The 12,377-nt window shown below is 31.2% G+C and overlaps 1 protein-coding gene across 1 annotated transcript in view; it reads right to left on the reverse strand.

Annotated features, from left to right (window-relative positions):
* Positions 1–3,603: 3,603 nt before the first annotated feature.
* Positions 3,604–12,377, reverse strand: part of LOC131841548 (matrix-remodeling-associated protein 5-like) — a 439,379-nt gene continuing 430,605 nt past the window's right edge. Inside the window, exons 14-22 of the mRNA XM_059189865.1 lie at positions 12,096–12,189; positions 11,118–11,231; positions 10,336–10,448; positions 8,973–9,156; positions 6,785–6,913; positions 6,075–6,164; positions 5,187–5,584; positions 4,568–4,847; positions 3,604–3,715 (exon numbers count right to left, since the gene is read on the reverse strand). Coding sequence (XP_059045848.1) covers positions 3,615–3,715; positions 4,568–4,847; positions 5,187–5,584; positions 6,075–6,164; positions 6,785–6,913; positions 8,973–9,156; positions 10,336–10,448; positions 11,118–11,231; positions 12,096–12,189 — 1,503 coding nt within the window. The 3' untranslated portion in view covers positions 3,604–3,614. The remainder of the gene's footprint in view (positions 3,716–4,567; positions 4,848–5,186; positions 5,585–6,074; positions 6,165–6,784; positions 6,914–8,972; positions 9,157–10,335; positions 10,449–11,117; positions 11,232–12,095; positions 12,190–12,377) is intronic.

Genomic DNA, 12,377 nt, shown 5'->3' on the forward strand with positions numbered 1-12,377 from the left:
TTTTGATCAAATATAAAATATGTCTTATTACACACGAATGTCAACATAATATCAAAGTTTGTCATACAATTATAATATCTAATAAATATATTTTCCATTCAAATAACATTTCTTCCAACCTACTCGAGTAAGCTTCTGCAATAATAACCTTTTAATTTTTTTATCATATCCAACAATTTTTATATGTGTACTTAGAAGTAGGTATATTTATTTTTATTATATAGGTAGGCATATATAATATCCATTTTTCCACTTTTAAAGTGTTTCGATAACCCGTTATCATTATTATTTCATAATTTTATACGAACAAAAAATTATATCTGTAGGTAGCTATATTCTGTGGAACATACAAATAATGAAATTTAAAAAATAAATTACTTATTATTTCAGTCCGCGAGATATTTTCTTTAACATATTTCCAAAGACCACATCAGAGACAATAAATATAATATGATTTTTCTCGATAGTAACAAAAAAAAAAAACAAAAATATTACATGGCCTTTGCTATCAATATTATTATTTTATTATTTGTATTTGGTAGACAGATATTATATTGTTCTTTTTCTCATTATTAGAAGCTGTAATTCTTTGTAAGAGTATTAAGGTAATCCTTGTTAGAAACATCAAATAGAATCCTGTTCATGTTTTTTTTTTAATTTAGTTATGGCTTATTCTGCGGTGAACCGTGAGCTTCTTGTAAACAGATTTCAATGATATTCAGAATGATAATGCTGTTGATTATTAAATTAAAATATACATTGTTATTAATGTAATTGAAATATTTTGAAGTGACTGCCCATTATAATTGGTATATTACATTTAAATACAAGGCGCATTTGTTAAATACTTAATACAGTGGAAAAACAAAAAAGTATAGTCTATACCAAGAAACAAAAAAAAAACAATTAATTGATACACATTGATTCTTAATTTTAATGACTTGATTCCCAAATAAAATATAATACAGTTAGATTTACATAGACGTTTCTTTAATCTTTTTTCTTTAATGTTTCTTGAATGTGTTAATTTTATTAAAACAAATGGAAAAATCATCTTTCACGCGTAATCACCTTTTATTACTATAAAGATTTTTATTGTGTAAAAAAAGGTTTAGATTGCCAGAAATTAAAATTACTAAGTAATTTAGTACAGACACCTTGCATTAAATATAAAATAGCCAATTCTTTCAATTACAATAGAAATAACCTACAAAACTATGATAATTTGTCATGTTACGTGTAATTAAAATTAATAATAATTTAAACTATCATAATTATCAAATTTTAATAACATAAAAGCTCGATTTTTCGTAAAATATACGTTACATATATTTATATGTATACTTACATTAAGTTGAACTAGTATGGCAACTCTTTGTATATTATACTTAGCTATATATTTACAATATATACATTCATTTACATACTATATATTTATATATCATCTACATGTCCTAGTCCGTTTGCACAATTACGTCTTTACAAAAAATAAAAAAAAATAACGTTACAATTATGTTTTTTAAATAGACTAACAAAAAATATGCAATGCACAGAAGATGTAATTGCTAGTATTCAGTTATAATCTATGACGTTCCTATATTGTTTATGGAGGGCTAGAATTAATAGACAATTCCAAAACGAAATTATGCATAAGTACCAATCACAAATAAGGTAACCATAAAAATGACAATCACTAGATATTTTTTCCTCCATTGTGAAAATCTTAAGGTTTGTTTATGGAGGCTAACTTAGCCTCTCCATAGATTATGCAGGTGTAAAGTAAAGTTTAGTTAGGACTGCACTAGTATTTAGTCAAGTAGCGAGTAATTTAGCATGTAACGAGTATCAAATTACTCAACAAAATTAAAAAAGAATCTAAATGTAGTTGGTTTATTTTATTCAGATACTGACTTCTATTGTAACGAAATTAGGAAATCCTATGGATTGTATAATGATTTATTTGATAGATATTGGTGTAAAATAGGTATAGATTGCTCGTTATTTGACTAAAATACTAGGCGTAGTCCAAACTAGAATAATAGAAATTAAATTGCTTATTTACTACTATTTATTTATTGACTCAGAAACTTTTTATTAAACTACTATGTTTACAGACAAATTACGAATAAAATAACCACCCTGGGTAACCAAATAAAAATTTGTGTATCAATCATAGTAAAATATCTCGATATTTCAACATTAATATACATTTTTTGTCACATATGCATGATTAAAGAACTTCTTCTATTCTTCATTTTTTATTAATGGCAACTCATGATTAAACTTAATGCGCTACGTACACTTATAATATTCATTAAGAAATATAAAAGTGCAGTAGTGTTATCTATTAATATTGTTAATATTTTTCAAATATTACCATATTGCTGTATTACAGAAGTTGCCAGTATTTGTCGCATTGAAATTCTAAGCTTCCAATTAGGCAGTAGGTATTAATCATTCAAATATTTTTTATCTATTTTTGTCAATTATATACTTTAAAAATTCAGTCTTAAACATCTTTGGAAGATGCAACGGCAGAGCTAACAATTTACTAATCAGAAATTGACATATGCACTTAATTAGCTAATTTCTATTAAAAAAACCAAATCTATTGATGATTTTTACTGTTAATAAAAATATAATCATCAATCATGTCACTTCTAATCATGTACCTACTAATGTATTTTTTTATCATTGGCAAAAACATATTTATTATAATTTAAATAACTATCAATAAAAAAAAGTTAAGTATTATGTAAATGCATGAATAATATATTTTTTCATTCTTTTGATTGGAGTGATAAATATGAAATCACTACAAAGGTTTACAATACAATATACACAGTGATTTTCAATATTGGTATGGAAAAACATAAAACATGTTCGAGGACGCACTGAAATATGTACGTATGTATACCAATACAGAATATAACAGATACAAAAAAAGGTGGAAGCATGCAAATTTTTATTTCTATTTTTTGCCATTAAAACACGATATTGAAAAACAATTTAATAGAACAATATGTTCCATGACAGTTTAACACATGTTATCGATATTACAATGGTTTGACATAAACGGAATGACAATATAAAATATTAACTATATTCTTTTAACGATTAAAAAAATATATAATCATGTAATTTAGCAATTTTAATTATATTTTCTTTAATAAAACCTTTTTGACGTATCTAATTATATCAAATGTAGCATTTTTTATTTTAATAAGTTTGTTTTTAAAAATAATTAATTACATATATAATGAAGTAGTGGGTAACACCGAAACATAATGTATTTCAGTTAAAATTGCTGAGTATATTTTATATCTCAAAATTAACAATTATTCATACATAAAATGAATTAATTATAAAAACACTGGTTTCCGTAAAATAACGAATAAGTCCACAACACAGTCGTACCTATTAATTAAAAATTATAAAAGAAAAATAAGAGGCAAAGTCAAAACAACATTCAGCCATACTTCACAATCGAAATATCACGGACGGGTCTGACAATCTGTACACGATTATAGCGACTATAATTTCTACAATTTACACTATCACTTTGGTTCGTGTCTAACGTGTTTAACGTTAGAACACGTTCGTTTGTGCATCGCTCAACCGCACTCGTGATTGGCAATTTTGACTTGTTCTAAATTGGTCTCGGTTGATTTCGTTGCACTAGTTTTCTGTTCACTGTGTGAATTTGTAGAGTTTCCTGGAATAGATTGTATTTTTTTAGTTCTTCCTACACCAACTAATTGACAGTAGTTAGAAGTTTCAAAGGCGGAACAGTGAAATACATGGAGTAACCATTGTGGGGGATTGAAACATCTAATTGACAGATGGTTTATTTTTAAACTTCCCGTAATAGTTGTACGTTTTTCATTTAATAACCATTCAGTGTTAAATAATCATAGCTGTTTAGCACACTTCCTGCCAATAGCCGCGGGTTCGATTTCTGTACAATACAAACATTTGAATTCACGGCTGTCTGTTTGTTTTGGTCTGGGTGATTTTCCATCTAAAGATATTATTTACAAAAACCATTTAAGTATGTCTACCAGATGTCTATACGCGTAATACAAGTGGATAAATCAAGGTGGTAAGTCAAGTTTGGAATCAAATAGTGGCATTTAATTCCAAACTTGACTTACCACCTTGACTTGACCACTTGTGTTACCTACTCGTAGGAATAGTCAAAGGTTATTGTTTTTTTTCTTTTTAATTATTAATGCAGAGTACAAAAAAATTGCTCGTGTAATTCTTTGATAATACAAATGTTTTAATATATATGATTTTTTAAATTTGCATAGATTAAGCAAATTTAAAAAATCATACTGTGGCCTGGACTCGATATTATGGATAACTCAAAAACTATACTGGTCAGATATTGATCAAATTTATATGAAACTACACAAGTGGCACCAGCTTACAATTACAAAATCGAAATAGGTTCCAGTAGACAAAAGTACTGAGGTGCATACAAATAAAAAAATCGATTTGAGATTTCCTACTCCTTTTTTAAAGTCGGTTGTAATATCATTGTAACATCAGTCTGGAAACTTACCACTTAACCTAGACGGTTTCAAATGCGGTAGTGTGTTTGTCGGCCTGTCCAACATGTTCTTACTATAATAAACACTGTTATTCTCAGTGTTAAATCTAACTGGCGGGGAGTTGGAACAACTCCTCGAGTCCTGCTTCTGCAGCCTCGGGTCCAGGGTGTACCGGGGCTCCAGCTCCGGCATTTGAGTTAGATTTAGTGGATTCCTGTTTGGGTTGCTGTATAAAGCTGGTGGTGGTGGAGTGGAGTATAATTCAGGTGGCATCAGCTGTTCTACTGGCAGCTGGAAGAAGAGAAACCTTCAGTATGATCATCTGGAGTGGTGAAACCTCTTTGATTGAACTTTTTATTTTTAAAAACTGTAATACATTACAAACTTCTGAAAATTCTTTTTTTCAGACTAATCTAATGATGAATGCAGATTGGAGTGAAATTACAAGATAAAAGCTATCATAGTGCTCTGGAATGGCAACATGGGTGTCATATGATAACGTGATCATGGTGGGTCGATAGCTTCTTTGTCAATGCAATTATATTAAAAAAATATAAAATATTAAAATATAAAAAAACATTAAAATTTTTATCTACATAAAATTATTTGTATACAATTCTAATAACTTACCAAACCAGTAGTATTCAATGGTAATGCATTCTTATATTTCAACCAATCCTCATACACTTTATCATAAGGTTGTCTATGGCAATCATTTGCACCAACATTTGGCATATGCAGACTGCTCATTGGTCCCAAACTTTGTATACTTGGCCCAAGGTTGGGCATCGGCGCCAAGTTCGTCTGATAGGTCGGTCGGATCCGATAGTCCATTGGTCGAACTTGTATATATTGGCTGCAGGGGTCTATGTTATGGTCATAAAATCTATCGCAGTTGGTAGCTTCGTATTTTTCTGATGGTGTTTTTGATATAAGCGGTCTTATTGAGCTATAGTCTGTAGTTGATGATTTGTTTGAGCAACTATCACTTATTTTACCATCTAGAGGTATGATATCAGGGTTTTTGTCTGAAAAAAAAATTATAGGTACATTACAAAATTTCTTTTTGAAATTAGGTAACCTGTTTTACTGGTATATGGAACTAAAGTAAACAAAGCAGCAACAAAAACAAAAGTGGTTGTACATATATGCATAAACCTACGTTCGTGTGTGTTTGTGTATGTCGAAGCGCTAACTGAACAGGTCTTTGCACAGCATAATCATGTAGCATATGTAGCGCTGTAGCGCTGTATTTCAGCACAAAACCTGGTGTAGTGTTGTGCCGTTTGTACCCAGCTCATAAAAAATTAAACTATTATACATCATTACATAAAATTCTTTATTAAACATGGTTTAAGAATTCAATGTGTGATTACTCAAACGCAGATAATGTTAGCCATAATTGGTAATTTTTGGCAAATTTTTCTTCTCTTAACTTAAATTAAGATAGGTAAGGAAATTACTTAACTTAATTTATTAGGTAGTTAAAATGTATAATTCTAACCCATTGCTACTTACCTAGACTGTCCACGCTTTCTGATTCCTTGGTACCCGTGAGTGGTATATTGGACGTCTCGTCTTGCCTTCGTTTGTCTTTCTCGTTCTTCCCTGTGCCAAATAGGAATTAATTATTAGTTACCACAACAATAACATTATAATGTATAAAAATCATATATTTTCTAGCTCTGTAAACAATTATTTGAAAATTGATTTTCCATATTTGGAATACGTTAAGGTCCGCCCGCTTAGAGTTTGTTTATCTGACAAGTCGGGATCGCATGGGCGAAGTAACTTTAAACTGACATACGTACATAGTTTTTAAAAGTCAAAGTACATCAAACTGCAAATAAAAGATATTTATAATTTTGCCGTAAATTGTACGTCAGTTCAAAGTTACATCGCCCATTCGATCCTGACCTGTCCGAAACGCACACTCCGAGCGGCCGGACTGTAAACATGTACACTATTTAAATGCTGTTATTTTTAATAGATTAATTAAAAAGCAATCATATTTATGTTAATCTAGTGCCTGCAGTTAAAGCCGTGTGACATTTATAGCCTGTGTTATTCTGATGTATAAGCTATATTATTGTATTTCATTAAAATCCATTCAGTAGATTTTGCGAGAACGATTAACAAATATCCTTTCATCCCTCTGACCACATTCCCAAACTTCCGCGTTTATAATATAGTATTAGTAAGAGTAATGAGTATTTATTGCCACTTACTGTCTCGTCTATTGCAGTATCTACAACAGAAAATTGTGGCGGAAATAGCGGTCATGGCAGCTATGATGCCTACAGCTGCCAGCACCACAATGAGCACCGTCGTTAATTCCACCTTCACGGGAACTTGTGCTGCAAGGAAGGTTGCTATATTGAACGCAATAAGTTTTGATTAAAAAAACACCAATAAGTCAGTTAAGCCGCTTCTAAATCTAAAGCATAGACAAAATACAAAATTTAAAGACTATATTAATAACCGAGGTAAAAAAAAAGGGTTAAATTCGATTTTTTTTGTGTTGCCGCATAACTTTTTTTTACGTGAACCGATTTCCGTAATTCTTTTTTATTTGATTTTAAATTGCTTTTATTTTATCCTTTATCTCAATTAAACAAGGAAACGAAGTCGAAGTAAATAGTTAGTAAAGTATTACTAACTATATATGTGCAACAATTTGCAACAATTGTAATAATATATAACGTTTCAAAGAACGTAGCATCCCTAATGCATCCAGCGTTTGGCCCTCTGATCGATCCCCCTTTCCATTCAAACGGGGATCGAAATGAGCTTGAGCCGAGTCTCGAATCCCTAGCGGTGCCCTCAGACTAAAGTCATATCCGTTAGGCATCCGTCCATAAGTTCTTCCGTGGGATTGTAGTGTCATCTGCACTCGCCCCCTATCGTCTGGTGAAGCTGTAAAGGCCGCTGCGGCCAACAGTATCAGAGTAGTCCGAAAAAAATCTGTCTAGCGACATGTAATTATTTAAACCAGACGTTTCTTTCCACTTGTATTACAATGACGGAACGGAACAATAACTCCATTGGCGTTTGAAACTTAAAAAACAAAAGTTGGCCCTATCAAGAACTCCGTAAAACAGATACAAATCATATTATCCGACAAAATAAAGTTGTAATTTGTTTGTCGCGCAAAAACATAAAGTACTTCCTGATTTACTGTACTTTTAAAAGGAAAGTATTATAACTTTAGAAGAGTTCTTGCGGAGTTTTTAACACTTTCAATCACAGTCGAAAGTTCTAAGGAACACTGAAATGAATTATTTACGAATAGATAACGGGACTCTTTGAATAAACAAAAGTTTTCAATTGAATAATAAGATCAAAGAATTAAGATATTGTTAAAAAAACAAATTAAGAAATAATTGGCGGTTGTACACTGAAATATCTAATACAAACGCTGTCACAACTGTTCAATTCAAACGCTAGCTAAGAGTAGAATGTAAATTGTGAAGGCTCTTAAACTTACACGCCATGTCTCAATGTATTGGGATATACTAGTCGGAGTTTCTCTTCCTTGTCACCCGTTGGAGACTGACTGACTGACTCGAGATCCGCATTGTAATACTCGTGGATTGACACGCAAATGCTAAGAAATTTGTCCCTAATATAATAAAATTTCAGGGAGTCCGGTGAAATGCTGTTGATCGTCGGAAATTTCTCGTCGTGTGCTTACTTACTACAAATAATAAAGTGTTCAGGCCACGAAAACATTTTAGTGGGTAAGAATCCCACAGTATCCGTCAGAAATCTCTTCAGCGGCCGGTGTTTTATAAACATTTTTCCTTGTTAAAAAAGACCATGAAAAGACAGATTCAATGGTACTATTAAGGATAAATCAAAAGCTACTGGTCAGATCTTGATCAAATTTAATGAAACATGAAAAAACTTTAGCTATCAAATGAAAAAAGAATTATAAAAATCGGATGACACAGTAAAAAGCTTCAAAGTGACACACTAAAAATGTTAGAGTCCTCGATTTTTTAAATTGGTTGAAAATACTTTAATAATAACATAACCGACCGTTCCTTGAGGCAATTTGGGCAATTATTTTATAAAGCTTTAAATGGGATTAAATCCAGAATTTTGCGTTATTTTCGAATCGGTTGCGTTTTTGATCCTGAGTAGATTTTCTGCAAATTGTCCGTTCGAATTCAACATATTAAAAGATTTTTTTATCGGACTACTCTAATGCTGTTCGCCGCAGCTGGCCTTTACAGCTTCACCTGACGATAGGGGGCGCGTGCAGATGGCACTACAAACCCACGGAAAGACTTATGGAGCGGCTGAAGGCCAACTCCCGCCTGGCGGATATGTTTAGTCTGAGGACACCGCTAGGGGTTCGTACCTCGGTTCAGGTCGTCGTAATTATTACTAATGTTCAATATATATACTAACCCGTATGCCGCTGCGGATATTTCAGTAAGCTCGACGTTAAGGTCAGGGGCTCGCTGGACCCCTTCTTGTTGAACGCTCTCACGGACACCGCGAGAGCGTTGCTGGCGGCGAGACCCGACACTTCAAACTCTGGTTCATCGTTGCTAATATTGCGTAGGAGCAGGCCCGTTGTCATATCGAACACCTAATATATAAAATCTAATTAGTAATTATTACAATGATTGTCAAATATTCCATTTTAATCTTAATATTATAATTTGTATTTAATACTAATTATAAGAATGTAAATACAACTCTTTCATGTCGTTCCGTTGCCTTTAGTCCATATTAAAAAAAGTAAATTAACTTGGCGCCAAAATGCTAATAAAAATAAAAAAGAAATAATATTATATAGAGATTGATGAGAACTTGAGGGTAAATATATATTGTTATATTTATTATATAAATCTATTATAATATTGTTGAATATCATATAATTGTTTGAAGCACGGATTTAAAGATACATAATAAAGAGATTGTATTTTTATAGTGAATTCTGAAAAATGTAATTGGGAATTCATTTTTATCTCATTATGTTATAAGTCAGTCATGCGCACTAAAATGTCCAGACAGGCGGTGGCGTGGTAGGACGGGTCATTGGGCTCCCTAAAATATGGTTGAGCGCAGTGATGGCTGTCTCACCCGTTATACTCGTGAACGGCTGCTACTCGTAGAGACTGGTCAACTCTAGTAACTATGATTTATAATATTTTGATACTCCCGTAATTAGCTATGTATTGAATGTTTCTATATGGTAGTTTGTATTTTCATAAAATATGAAATATTGTACAGTTATTTAATTAAAATTTTATGTACAGTTGTTTAATTGAGTACAGGCAAGTAATTTGCTGATTTTCTTGTGCAGAATCTGCATTCTGTATGAGTGGTAGAAATAAAAAAAATGTTCTAATGTGCTTATATATATTATGTAATAAAAACTATTTCTATTAAAATTTGATTCAGAAAACTGTAATATATTTTTAATTTAATATTGATATGACAAACTATCCCACTTGATATAGCCACACTATAGTGTAATTATGCAACAATACATATATTTAATTATTTAAAATACGCCTAATTATTTAAAAGGAAAAAATAAGAGTTGACTTTTAATTTTTTGTTTTAATTTTCTATTTCGGATCCGGTTGAATAGAAAATAATAAAAAAAATAAATGGATATATAAATTCAAATAATAATAATATTTGTAAACGATTGAAAAGTTTATTTCAAACATTTCACGCATTCTCTTTTCAAATGTTTCAAGCATTCCATTTTCAAATGTATTGAAATATATAGGTATATAGAAATAAATCAGCTTACTTGTAATAGAAATGATTGTCGTATGCCGCCGTCGTGACCTGGCGTGCAGTTTAAGGTTAGTGAGTCATACGTCACATTGGTTATTTCGCACGCTTTGACCGTCGATGGCTTGTCTGAAAAAAAAAACAATAATGGCGCCAAAACAATCTTTTGCTAGTATTTTTAAAAACTAAGAAAGGTTTAATGTTTACAACGTCAGTACTACTTCATTTTTATAGTACTTTTTTTTTAATAAAAATGGTATTCTTGATGACGATATGATAAAACCATACAATTAACACAGCGCCATCTACTCCCACAGTAAGCAGAGCTTGTGTTATGGGTACTAGTCAACTACAAATGACATTAATACTTAGATATTTTTTATATACATATTATGCTTAGAAAACACCCAGACCGATACAAATAATCATACTCATGAATACAAATTTTTGTACCGTGCGAGGAATCAAACCCACAATTATCGAAAGTAAAGCGGTGTGTAATACCGCTAGCCCACTGAGGCCGTCAAATTATGCCTTAAAATTAGCTGGGAGAGATTATCATACGGCGTTAAGATCGCCTTTTGTACAAAATATTATAAAAGCAAAAGTTTGTGAGTATGTATGTTTGTTATTCTTTCAAGCAACAACTACTGAATGAATTTTGATGAAATCTTACATACAGCTTATGCATCAGAATAATATATAGGCTATATTTTAATGGAATTTATATATTGAAGTTCAACGCGGATAAAACCGCGGGCACAGCTAGTAAAGAATAAATAAATGGTTAAAACTCACCAGCAGGTAATATATGGAAGAGGCACGGCTTTGTTTGCCTTCCAACTGAGTTGATTCCTGTGCATTGGACCCAGCCGTAGTCGGATGATGTGTTGACCATGTACATGAATGTACCTGTCATATAATCATCATTATTTAATAATCTATGTAAAAAAAAAAACTTAAAGCAAAAACTCACGAAAATTGAATGGACGGTGGAGTATGAAATTTTGCACACATAAAGTAATATAGAGATAGATAGATAGAAGATAGCTAATATACTTTTTTTTTAATTATGCATAAAAAATACATTAAATCAATAAAATACATTACACAGCTACATATATACTATATAACAGAACGTTAATAATTTTCCAAATTAATGGTTGAATTTCGAACATTAGTAATAATATTCTAATACATTTTTTTGTAAATACATACATAATATACATAGGATCACTCAGGCCGATACAAACAATACAAATGAATATAAATGTTTGTACCATGCTTGGTTTCGGACCCGGGGCCATCGGAATTAAAGCGCTGTGGTAAACCGATACACTGTATGAAATATTCTATGAAAATTTAATCGTAAGTAATTACGATGTACATGTAAAAATGACTGGATTACTCCAGTCATTTTTACTTGATATCTTAATACATCGGACAGATTTCGTGTCTATTTTAAGTAATTAGTTGTTACTTTGGGGAAGTCCATTTAATTCCCTTACTTATTCTGTGGAAGAAGTGTTTAGAAAAAGAATGTTTAATTGAAAATTTTTTAAATAGGACAATCAAAAATACCACTTATTCTATATATTTAAAAACAAACATAAGAAAAGAAATTATTAATTACCAAAAAGAAATAACTTAAAATGAACAGGTTTTAAGTTATTTCTTTTTGGTGACTTATCAAGAATTTACAATTTTGTGATTAGATTTAATGGAAAAACCATTTAAATTAAAACAATATATAATAATTACTAGAATTATACTTACTGGGCGCGTTTTGTGAAGACGTGATGGGTGAATTAGTTAACTCGTGTTTGATGTGTGCGGAGCTGTTGAACCACCAGTGGTAGGCCATTGATTCCTGTTAAATAAATAATAGTTAGATAAGACAACGTGTGTATCTCCTTTCGAAAGTATACACTCTATCCTGAGGAGATAAAAACCATTGCTCTTAGGAATATCTTTTAATTCTTGTCCCTCACGGGTCTAGGAACGAACTTTGAATAAGGGCGAGCACAATATATCTATACTGATCTCATTGTTACAGGT

This window comes from Achroia grisella, unplaced genomic scaffold (assembly GCF_030625045.1).
Source record: "Achroia grisella isolate CSIRO2021 unplaced genomic scaffold, CSIRO_AGI_Agris_v1 utg1847, whole genome shotgun sequence".
In the NCBI taxonomy this organism is placed as follows: domain Eukaryota; kingdom Metazoa; phylum Arthropoda; class Insecta; order Lepidoptera; family Pyralidae; genus Achroia; species Achroia grisella.